The sequence below is a fragment of the Grammomys surdaster genome, unplaced genomic scaffold, assembly GCF_004785775.1.
Source record: "Grammomys surdaster isolate TR1022 unplaced genomic scaffold, NIH_TR_1.0 146, whole genome shotgun sequence".
NCBI lineage: Eukaryota > Metazoa > Chordata > Mammalia > Rodentia > Muridae > Grammomys > Grammomys surdaster.
In genome coordinates this window covers 8,617,841-8,630,257 of record NW_021604604.1, presented here as the reverse complement: position 1 = coordinate 8,630,257, position 12,417 = coordinate 8,617,841, and the positions used below count along the sequence as shown (strand labels likewise).

Genomic DNA, 12,417 nt, shown 5'->3' with positions numbered 1-12,417 from the left:
GCCTTTACTAATGTTTCCTAATAAAGTTAAACCAGACTATCCATGCATATTTGGTATCATATCATACTTGGTACCAGCAATTGCTGAGCAGAAGCTCTGCTGTGACAAGCATCCATTCATATAAACACAGGGATGTTTCAGACAAATGGAAAAGGAACCATTGGTCTGTGGTTGGGCTTTTAGATTTACTTTATTTTCACAGACTATGTAAGTTTCCTTGGTTTTCTACACAGTCATACATGCTGCTTGAGTTGTGATCCTTCAAGAATCCTGATTAACCAAGACTGGGACATTGCAGAGTGATTGCCTCAGTGCTGTTTGGGGCACTGGTGGCCTCTAGTGCCCTGCCACACAAATTCTTATTTGTTAAGCAGATGTATTTGTCATCCATGACACTGAATATGCAGCTAGACAAAATGTACTCTTCTAAGAGAGATTATATTTTCCTGTGAGAGGAAGAACAAGTGATAAAAATCTCAAACCATCACTCCTAGTGTCTCTTGGAGGATGTGTTGAGGGTGAAGACAGAAGCCTGCACACATAATCTACTCAGCTGGTGGGAACTGCTGCCAAGCAAGGCTTTGAGGCTTCAGGCATTAACTTTGTCCCTACATTCTTTTGGGCACCAGGCACTGCTGAGCAGAGGAAATAAATTGTCTTGAGACACATCAGCTAAAAAATATTAACTTTGGGTTGGAGAAATATTAAAATGGAGGTGACTTACTTTGGTGTTTCTTCAATATTGAATTGATCTTCAAATTGGAGCTGGATGCTTCTCCCTGGAGGCGCCTCTAAGATCCAAATGCATTCGGCATGCTGGGGATAATTAGCAGGGTAGTTGGGGGAGGTCAAGTATCCATCAGAGTTAGCATCATGGATGTAGATGGTACCCCCGCAGGCTGTCAAAAAACAGTTAAATCAATCAGCAGTCTGGTGAATGAGGACATAGCTACCACAATCTCTGTCTACCATCAGTTTGTCTGCATTTTTCCTCCCAATGTCTTTTCATCAGAACTATCTTCATGTTCTTTTTAAACAAATAAATCCTGAATTTCCTATAAAATGAGCTACCATGAATGTTCCTTTTTAGTCTGTCAAACCATCTGTTCTGCTTTTTTGTTAAGTCAGGTGATTTGCTTTACAATGTGTATATGTATGTGGGAGGTGTTTGCTTGCTTGTTTTTAATTTTATTTTACTTTTTAACTTAATTTTACTTTTACCTTATTTGTATGGGTGTTTTGCCTGTATGTATGTCTGTGCACCACATGCATGTCTGGTACCATTTGAGACCAGAAGAGCGCATCCGATTCCTTGGAAATGGAGTTATAGACAGATATGAACTGCCAAATGAGTGCTGGAAATTAAACCTACATCTTCTCAAAAAGCAGCCAGTGCAGCTAATTTTCTTAACCACTACCCATCTTTCTAGCCTGTTTGTTTGTTTGTTTTTGAAACAGTCTTGGATGAGCCTCACCTGTCTGTGTTATTGAGGCTACCTTGAATTGTTGATCTTCTTACAACTACCTCCCATGAGCTGAGACTATAAACACTCACCACCATGCTGATACCCAAACTATCTATTCTGACAGAATTTTTTTTTCATTAAAGCTAACAAAATGATGATTGTACAAAGCATATCACAGCATCACATGAACATGTGAGCTGATATTCTACAAGGTAGATTAACTGATTAGAACGTTCAGGATTATAGAGAGAATGGTTGCAGTCTAGAACTGAATCATCTTGAGCTATATTTAGTTTCCTTAATAGTCACTTATTATCCTCCTGTATTTGATCTAGTATCCATTTTCATGACTATTAGGTAAATCCTTCTGAAATATACTGATAGATCCCTAGCTTTACCAACCCAATGGCTAAGAATGTCATCATTAGTATCTAAAGCCAATAGAATTTCCTTGCTTTATTATTAACCACCTGACTATTGTGTCCAGCAATGCATTTGAAAAGTGTCTTGACCTATGACTTTCTTTTGTTCTGTTACTAGAAAAATGTCATGATAGTGTTACTGTGTTTGTCAGGATAAAGTCATGGAGGATTTGGGGCATACAACAGATCTAAGGCAAGAGGTTTATTGGGGGAAGGAGTAGAGCAAAAGGTAGTCTTGGAGTAGGGATATGTGTGTGTGTGTGTGTGTGTGTGTGTGTGTGTGTGTGAGAGAGAGAGAGAGAGACAGAGAGAGAGACAGAGAGAGAGACAGAGACAGAGACAGAGACAGACAGACAGCTAGACAGAGAGACCAGGAGACAGAGAGAATGAACAAGACAGAATGAACAAGACAGAGGTGAGATAGAGGTAGAGATGATAGATGGATAGATGATAGATAGATAGATAGATAGATAGATAGATAGATATGATAGAAATAGACAATAGATATGATAGACAGACAGAAAGATAGATAATGTCTAGAGAGATATTTTAAAGAATCCACAAATTGCTAAGCAACTTCATAGGGGCAGTGGAAGTGTGCTGCACTTGGCAGTAGCAGGGGCTAGTGATGAAGTAAGCTGCTCAAGCTGCCTGTTGCTGAGTGGCTAAAAGGCAGGACAGTAGAATGCCAACTTTACAACAATGATGAAGCATAGTATTTCGGGATAACCTGGTTCTGTTTTCTCAGGTCATGGTAATTTACATTTGGAGTTCAGAATAAGAGTTTTTGATTCCCTTTTGATCAGATCTATGTTTCTGCATAAGTAAATACATACCCATCACTTAGATGAATGAGGAAGTATGCATGCAGCTATAACTCCCCATTGAAAGCTCAGGTCAGTGAATAATGCAGACCCCCTGATCTCAATGTGTTTTAGAAAACTAAGGGCTGGACTCAGTTGGGAAAAGTATCTTCCCTCTTTCCTTCTGTGTCGCTCAGCTTCTTAGACATCAAACTCTTCTTTTACTTTTGTCAGCTCAGCATTCCTCCTCAGACTATCCTATGATTCCTGCCAGGGCTTCCCTACAGTGCCAGAGAGCCCCGGGAATCTCTTTGGAGGTCTTCTATCTTTTCATTCTTAAGAACTCCTTGGTTGCCCCATATTCTCATGATTTAAACCACAACACATCAGTTAATCATCCCCTCACTTTACCAGATCTGGCTAGACACATCTTCTCACCTGTGTTCCAACAGTCTACTAGAGATCTTCAGGGGATGTAATTCAGGGATTTCAGGATGAACAAGTTACCCATTGTTGACACATCTGGATTGTCGGTCTGGCATCTTGTGTGTACCTAGCTGTTAGTCATTCTCCTTCATCCTGTCTTTCCCACCTCTAAAGTGACCTGAAAATCCACTCAATTCCCTAGTCATAACATCTTTCAACATGGCTTCTTTTCTACCTTCTTACTGATGTTGTCTTAGGTCAGGGCAGCAGTGTTTCCTGAATTCCTCTTTCAGGTGGCTTCTTTCTTCAGTCTTCCAATCATGAAGCTATGCTGATGTTTCTGATCTGGTCAAGCCATGGTACTTTGGATTTAAACCTTTCAGTGGTTCTGTGTTAGTATCTGGTAATACTAATTATCTTTAGGAGCTAATGGCCCTGAGCTTCATGATGCATACTTGGTTAATCACCATGGTCACTTCTTTTAGACCCTGTTCTCCAACATAGCAAATTCTTTCAAAATTGTGCATTATCTTCTAATGCTAAGATGTCTTACATTGTTACATAATTCTTTACTAAGTATAAATCTCTGTCCATCCTTCTTTGAGTCCGTCAGTTAGATTGGCACTTCTCCTGTGTGATTACAGATAGATCCTGGAGCATTCCTCCATCAGGCATTGACGATGCTGAACAATAACTGCCTCTGCTTGTATGTCTTGATCGATCATTGCACAGAGATCCTTGATGGAACTTGGTAGTGGGTGTAGTGTAAAGCTCTTTATAAATGTTTACCTAACTAATTAACAAGCCAATAGAATAGAAGACAACTAGCACAGGACCACAGAAATCTCAATCAGCTATAGCCAGAGAGAAAGATGGTATGAAGCTCAGCAAGTAATGCCAAGAGCTATTCATGCAAAACATAATTGAAGACATGAGAAAGGGTATGAGGTAGACACTGTGGGATGAGGTAGACACCGTGGGAAGGGAGCCAGGGAGAAGTCTGGCTTAGTAAGTGGGAAGAGATAAGCACAGTCATATTGCTTACGGCTGCCCCAAGATAGCTTTTAAAATCAAAAGACCTTTGTTTGATCTTAATATTAAGGGTAGTCATGTGTGAGGAAAGGCAGAAAGATGATAATAGCCGCTAGCCTAAATGCATGACTGGTGGACCTAGAAAGGAACTAAAAAGAAAATATACTTAAGTACATCTGAACTCTCACTAATTTAAGATTGGTCCTGGCACTAACAAAGTAGGAAGGTGGGTCCTAAAGGAGGTCAAACCAGTCTGTTCAAAGTCACTGTGCATTCCAGCATGAGGACAGGGATGCCAGAGAAGATGCCCACCTCCAGCAGTGATGCAGCTGCCCTCAGAGCTGCTAACGGCTCCCTGAGTGCCTGAGCTTAATGCACTAGAAGGTGACTGAACACACTGCTTGCCTTGGGCTTTGGTCAAGCCAGTAAGTGCTTTGGGGAATGAGTGATTAATAGAGATGTTTGTTTCCTTTTCCCAGGTGAAGAAATGATGCCGACATTCTGAATTCTCTCACATTTGAGATCATGCATGTAAAAACACACAGCTTCAGTTGAGCATGGTGGCACATGCTTATAATTCCAGCATTTAGGATACCAAAGTGGGAGGATGAGGGACTCAAGGTCACCTTCAGCTACACAGTGCATTCCAGGGTACCTTGGGCTACAGGAGACCTAATTTCAAACAACAACAGCAGGAGCAATGGCATCAACAACAACCCCCCACAGCTTTACTAAGATCAATAACCTTGTGATGAATATTCGAGAATCTGAGATGAAGGTCACATAATCATTCGTGATATTGAATTTGGGGGGACAAGTAGAGATTTAGCTCTGCTGCTTACTCTCCACTGACATTTAGTTAAATGGTGTTAAAAAGTGAATGCCACAAAAATCAAATCACTGCAGTAGAGTTAAATAAAATCATAATTAAACATAATTAAGTAAGGATGATTGCATAAAGATTGCCACTGAAATATAGTAATAGATGGGTAATAACTAAATAAGTAATAATAGGATCATAGGTCAGTGTTCCCTATAAAGCAAGACTGCAGTGATGGTGAACAGAGCAGTCCCAGCCCTTACTATGCTACTGTCATTGGGTTTAGCTTAGACATTTCCTCATGGAAAAAGCTAAAGGACTTGGAGGGGCCCATTAAAATCAGTTCATTTGCTACAGATGGAAAATTCACTTTTACCATTAGCTAGAAAATAAAACAAAACAGTGACTTGGAAAACTCAAAGCTTCATTTTGCTGACCATTAAAGTAGAAATAATGCATTCTTTAAGAAGCATCATGCTGAACAGCTAGTGTGCAAAGTCATGCTGAATAGCTAGTATACAAAGTGTGCTCTAAGTCCTAGATCAATCAAAGGCTGCTGCTCTTAACACTATGACGTTTACCTCAGAAAATTTTGTTTGTTTGTTTGTTTGTTTGTTTTTCAAAAACCCTAAACCAAACAATCTCAGGAAAAATGCAGATATAATTCTCAGGGGAAATACTTACCTAAATGCTTTGCCTCATATCTGATCTTAAATCCTTGTCCACCGTTACTGTTATCTGAGATGAACTGAATAAACATTTCATTGTCTGAGGTGAACAGAGTTGATGGGGTATAAATTCCACAGAAACGACCATTTCCTCCAGAGGGACCCAACGGTGGAGAACGGTTATCTGGTCCGTTTCTTAGCTGGAAAGACATTAAAATTGTGTAACATCCTTTATACCGCAAAATAGGATTAAAATTCCTATCAATTTTTATACTAAAAATTTTAGATTAAGTCTGTAGAGATAGTAGCTACAAAGAGTAACAAGCATGACCTACCACCAAGTAATCCCCCTGACTGCAAGAAGAGTCTCTGTTTTGAATCTGGAAAGGCTGCTCAAAGTGGACAGCGATGGTCAGACCAGTCTGCACCAGAACGTGCCAGGAGCAGTTGAGATTGGGAAGGTAGGTGTCTGGGTACTTGGGGGATGTGATAATCCCTCGGTCTGCATGCAAATATCCACCACAGCCTTACCAGGAAGAAAGAAAGGTAGGTTATTTAAATAATATTGACAATGAGGTTTTCATGCTTTTTCTCCCCACCACCCCCAAATCAAGGACTTTCAAAATGTAAGCAGCAGATGAGAAATTTGAAAGTAATTGGGATCAAGAAATGATTTCAGGCACAATCACTGAAATAGTACATACTGTTGGATGTTCCTGGTGCTGTAGTTAAGATCTGAGCCATAGAGGAAAGAGCACTTACTTTCACAAAGGCTGACTTTACAGAGGCAGAATACATATTAAAAAGAAATTTACACTGTGTGAAATAGCTGTGAATCCAATAAGCAAAAATGAAGGAGTGAAGGAGAGGGATATTCTGCTGCTCGGGAAGTTAGGGGGTAAGTCCTGAGCAGAGACCTGGATGGGGAAAGGAATAAAACTGGGTGAGCATGGGGAAGAAAACTGCTGCAATCCAGAAAACAGTATGAAGACATGACACGGTGAGAGGAGCATCTCTGGGACTCAGAATGGTAAAGTTACCGTGAGCAACTCAGAAAGTAGCTTGATAAGGCTATGTAGAAAGCAGAGAGGACCTATCCTATGTAAGAATGGGAAGACTTTGGAGGTCACCTGTGTGTCTGTCTGTCTGTCTATCTATCATTTATCTATGTATCTATCCATGTATCTATACATGTATGTATGCATGCATGTATGTATGTATCTATCTATCTATCTATCTATCTATCTATCTATCTATCTATCCATCATCTATCATCATTTATTTCTCTGTCTATTTGTCAACTATGTGCTATTTCTATACTTGATATCATGAATTGAAGAAAGAATGATGAAGCAGGTCAGTGTTATTGTTAGATTCTAGGCAGCCTGTAGCAGAAACTTCACACAAGTCAAATTGCAGAGACAGACATTTTTTTTAGCTCCAGTTCCAAAGAACACTCTCATAATCCCCCACCCCCATAGCTTGTTTCTATTGAGTCTAAAGTAGATCATTTCCTTTGATTGTTCCATTCTTTATAAAAGCTACATATAAACTGGGAAGGAAATGCTAGATTAACTGCAGTATTAGGTTAAGAATCCACATTAAAATTAAGTTTTTCATAAATGGCTGTTTTTAAAAATTCCATAGACAATTTCTTTAATGTCAGTCTAGTTCAGTCTCAAAGTTATGAGACTTCATAAGCTGTCAAGTTTTTAAAAATCTCAATGTTATGACACATTAGAGCATTTCATATACAACATATGTGCTCTCTGACTAAACGCGTTTCTATTTCAAGAGCAACTGGTTCTCTATACACTCAAGTCGATTAATTTCAGCCAAGACCTTCATGAAGGTATCTCCTGTATCATCATTTACTGGTTATTTCGTAAAGTGGAGACAGCATGTATCCATAGTTTCTTTGATGGAAACTATGTGTATTAACTTCGAGGTCTAACCTTTAGCTAGGGTAAAAGTTATTCTCAAAATAACTCAAATATTCTCAAAAGAACTTTTTCTTATGTTTCACAGAAGTGAGATGTGCCACTCCAATACCCAAGTATAAGAGATACTTTTGTACAACTAGACAACTCTGGTTGGTATAAGAACTTAGTAGCTGATACCACTCCTAGGCATATACCCAGAAGATGCTCAAACATATAACAAGGACATATGCTCAACTATGTTCATAGCAGCCTTATTTATAATAGCCAGGAGCTGGAAAGAACCCAGATGTCCTTCAACTGAGGAATGGATTCAAAACATGTGGTATATTTACACAATGGAGTATTACTCAGCTATTAAAAACAATGAATTCGAGAGGTTCCTAGGTAAATGGATGGAACTAGAAATTATCATCCTGAGTGAGGTAAGCCAATCACAAAAGAACACACATGGTATTCACTCACTGATTATTGGATATTAGCCCAGAACTTTGAAATGCCCAAGATGCAACTCACAGGCCACATGAAGCTCATAAAGAAGGAAGACCAAGTGGGGGAGATTCGGTCCTTCTTAGAAGGAGCAACAAAATACTCAAGGGAGCAAATATGGAGACAAAGTGAGGAACAGAAACTGAAGGAGGGGCCATCTGAAGACCACTCCACCTGAGTATCTATCCCATGTGCAGCATCCCAAAGGTAGATGCTGATGTGAAAGTCAGGAAGTACATGTTGATAAGAGCCTGATATGGATGTCTCCTCAGAGATCTTCAAGAGTCTGACATATTCAGAGGCAGATGCTCACAACTAGCCATTGAACTGATCATGGGGTTCTCAATGGAGGAGTTAGAGTGAAGACTGAAGGAGCTGAAAAGATTTGTGGCACCATGAGGAGAGCAACAATACCAACCAACCACAGCTCCCAGGGTCTAAACCACCAGCCTGAGAGCACTTAGGGAGGGATCCAGGGCTTTAGCTGAATATGCAAGAATGGAGGGCCCTGCTGGGCATAGGTGGAAGAAGAGAACCTTGACCTCATGAAGGCTGGATGCCCCAGAGGGTGGGAATTCTGAGGGTGGGGAGGTGGGAGTGGGGGGGTAGATAGAGGTTACATCCACAGAGAAGAAGGAAGAAGGGTGAGGGGATAGGGGGTTCCTGGGTGGGTGGGGGATGGGGTAAGGCGACAACATATGAAATGTAAATAAAACATCCAATAAAATAAATTTAAAAAAAAAGAACTTCGTAGCTGGCTCCATGTCATAGCAGGTACCCGTGTCTTTTGATTTATAATTTGTGTCTTGATAGGAGAAGATGAGGTGAGTGGTTAGGGAAAAGTCAAAAGAGAACACCAGAGTTGGAAGGAGAGGGGAGAGAATAAGAGATAGGAGGAGGAAAGGAGGGGAGGGAGAGGATAAAAATGGGAAGAAGAGGGGAGGGAAGAAGAAAGGAGAGGAGAAGTTAGAAGGGGAAAGAGGAGGGGAGGGGGAAGGAGGAGTGGAGGGAAACATGTTTTAAAGAGAAGAGGAGAAAAATAATTGAGAGCAAAATGAGAAGGGGAGAGGAAGAAGGGGAAGAAGGAAGGAGAAAGGGGACGGGGAGGGGCGAGGAGGAAATAATATGGCAAATGCTTAGTCAAGTTACTCTTTTGAAAGGAGGCATTGAAGCCTGCTCCCCTGATGCTGCCGTCGGAGATGAAGCGGATGTGCATGTATTCTCCAGTTGACCGGATAGGCCCGGGAGTATGTCTGCCACACAGAACAGCCAGCTGCTGGGATAAGCTACTGTCTCCTGTGACCAAAGAAGGGAAATGTCAGTGTAAAATATATGGTCTTAAGGATCTATTCCACCCTCATTTTCAGCCCAGCCAAAAACTGCTCACATATTTTTCTCAGAACACCCAAGTTCCTAGGAGATAATAGTGTTCTCAAGAACAGGGGCAGCCAGCTTTACATCATTCTGGCTCCAGCTTGCTACCGTCTGCCTGCCCCTTTCTTAACCCTTTCAATAAAAATCTTTGAGGCAAGTCTTCCTGTCTTCCTAAAACTGCCTGCCAGATCTTTCAGGCACTAAAATTCAGAAAGAGGTGCTGGAAAGGGATCAAGGACCATGTTTATGTGAGTAGCAGTAAGAGGCTCTGATCTCAGTTACTATGATGGCTGAAGGTCAGATATCTGAAGGAGAGGCTGGCTCCTCAATCTCAGAGCTCACATTCAGAGATCAATCACCAGGAGGTCCAAAAGCTTTGTCTGACCATTTCCTCAGTCTGGAGATTTTTTTTTGTACTTTTAAAATTTTGTTTTAGTTTGTTGTAAACTGACGACAGTTATGTGGAAGCTGAAAAAAGAAGGTCCCAGAAAACGTGGCCCCCAGGAAGAGACACGGAGACATCAGATCATCATGTGGCCCTTTTTCTTTGGCTTCCTTTGTATGTACGTTTTCATCAAGCAAACTGTGAGCTGTTTCAGGCAGGAACTGAGTGGGAGAAAGGGGATTACAGCAGACCCAGAGTCCTTGGTTGGGAAAATATTTGTTTTCTCCTAAAGGCAGAAAATGGACATATTTCAAATTTATAGAAAATAAGATAAAATTTGAGGCAGGAGGAAACATGCTCTTTTCATGACACACACAGCCCTATACACACATACACACACATGCACACACACACACATACACACACACATTGAATAGTGACAAGTCAGTTTCTGTTTTCCATGTAATTATCAATACTCTGGTAGTTATAAATATGAACATTTTCAAGAAGCTTGAAACAGAATTCTTTGGAGAGTGTCTTACATCTGTATACATGCACATTTTATTCATTCTGTGTCTGTGTGTGTACCTGTTTATTTAAGTGTCTGGTATATGTGTGTACATGCATGTGTGCACACAGGTCAGGGTTCAACCTCCAGAGTTCTTCCATTCACTTTGCCTTTAGAGACAAAGTCTCTTCACAGTGATGTGGAGCTCACCAGTGAAGATTCTCTGCTTCCTCAGCTCTGGGATTAGAGTGTACCACTACACCCAACTTCTTTACAGGGCTGTTGACATCTTAGATGCTTATATTTGCATAGCAAGCACTTTATTCATTTAGGTTATCTTCCACCCCCGTAAACTCATCCTTTTTTATAAATGAAATTTATTTCTTAAATTATTTTCCACTTGTTGACTTCATTACGCTATTTTAATGTACATGTCATCTAGTATTTTTGATGACTTTTTCTATAATTATCAAAGCTACAAAAGTTTGGTTCATTCATATCAATGCATGTTTTATTTCTCAACAAGCCTGGGCTTCACTTACTAATTTTATTTATTTTCCAAAGACTAGCCCAGCCTGGTAGGTGAAGCAATGCTTATACCTACATGTTTACTTGTTTAGCTCATTCCTTAGTTGTACAACTCAATGACTATAAGATAGTTCATTCTTCACTCATCTTTCTAGTCTCCAAACTTAACTCTGGGGCCTTTTGATAAATTTCCCAATATTAAAATGGCAATTTAGACCTGAAAGCCATATCCTAAGGGGCAATAAGTCTGGGAACCATAAACATCAGATCTAGAAGACAGGTTGATGATTCCTCAGGCTAGCCCGTCTGTCTTAGAGTTATGGAAATCTCTATAGATTTCTTAGAGATGTGATTATGAAAATCTGACATTCATTGAGCAGTTACTATTAACCCTTATAAGTGCCTTACACATGGTTTCTAATTGTTTTCTTCACAAAACATTGTAAGGATAGGTGGTATTATTATTATTATTATTATTATTATTAGAAAAATAGTCCCAGAAGGGCACAAGTTTGGTTACCATTTTAAAGGCACAGAAGTCAACAATGACTGTAACCCTGGCAGAATAACTCTAGATACTCCAAACTTACTCTACAGGATGATATATCTGACAGGACTATAAAAAAGAATTACTGATTGGTTTATTTTTATTTTTGAAACAAGGTCTTTCTTGAGTATCCCAGGCTCACTGTGAACTCACAAAGTAGCAGAGGATGATCTGGAACTTTTGACTCATCCACATCCACTTCCTGAGTACTGAGATTACAAGTGTATGTGGTCCTAGGATTTGAAACAAGGGCTTCTTCAATGCTAGGCAAGTACTCTATCAACTGAGGTACATCCCAGTCCAGAGTTACTGACTTCCATAACCCTATTCCCCCTGCTTCTCTATTCTTTTCCATTTTCTCCCTCCATTTACTCTTCTCATCCTTACTCTTCTTTCAAAAATACTTCTATACTCAGGATGGTTCTGTGGGACCTGTTTGGCAGAATGTTTAGTATATAAATCTTGATATGTGTCGTCTGAAAATAATTATTCATTTTTAAATAATAAAAAAGGAATCCTAGATAGGAGACTAACTCTGATTGTTTCCCAAGATTGCTGTTTCATGGGCTGCTCAAGAATGCTCATAGCTATGCTATGGCCTAATGCCAAGGACCTATGAGGACTGACCAATTGCATGTGATATCTGTCTCACTGTTTTGTGGTCAATGAACTTTAGATATTTGCTTCAGAATGTCATGCATGCCTACTAATCAGAGGCAAAATAGCTAGTGGGCCAGAATTCCAAATAAATAAAATAATGAGTAAGTAAAATTTAATTCCAAAGAATTTTAACAATGTGAGTGGACAAAATAGACAAAATACCCAGCAACTGACAGAGGTACTCAACCTAGGCTTTTTTGAACAATCAAAGAGTTGGAGAAGGAAGGAAGTTATAAGCCATCTATTCATTGCCACGAATAAAAAAGACCCGTATCCACTTGTTACCCTAGTAATATAAAATGCTTTTGTTGTTTTGGTGCAGAGCACAATTTCTGAGCTCTTTCAACTT

At 39.9% G+C, this 12,417-nt stretch overlaps 1 protein-coding gene across 2 annotated transcripts in view; it reads right to left on the bottom strand.

Moving 5' to 3' along the window:
* The window catches only part of Cubn (cubilin), a 206,258-nt gene that overhangs the window by 57,448 nt on the left and 136,393 nt on the right, over positions 1–12,417 (bottom strand). For both annotated transcript variants that reach the window (XM_028764871.1, XM_028764872.1), the window contains exons 41-44: positions 9,216–9,362; positions 5,973–6,163; positions 5,654–5,837; positions 725–899 (exon numbers count right to left, since the gene is read on the bottom strand). In XM_028764871.1, coding sequence (XP_028620704.1) covers positions 725–899; positions 5,654–5,837; positions 5,973–6,163; positions 9,216–9,362 — 697 coding nt within the window. The remainder of the gene's footprint in view (positions 1–724; positions 900–5,653; positions 5,838–5,972; positions 6,164–9,215; positions 9,363–12,417) is intronic.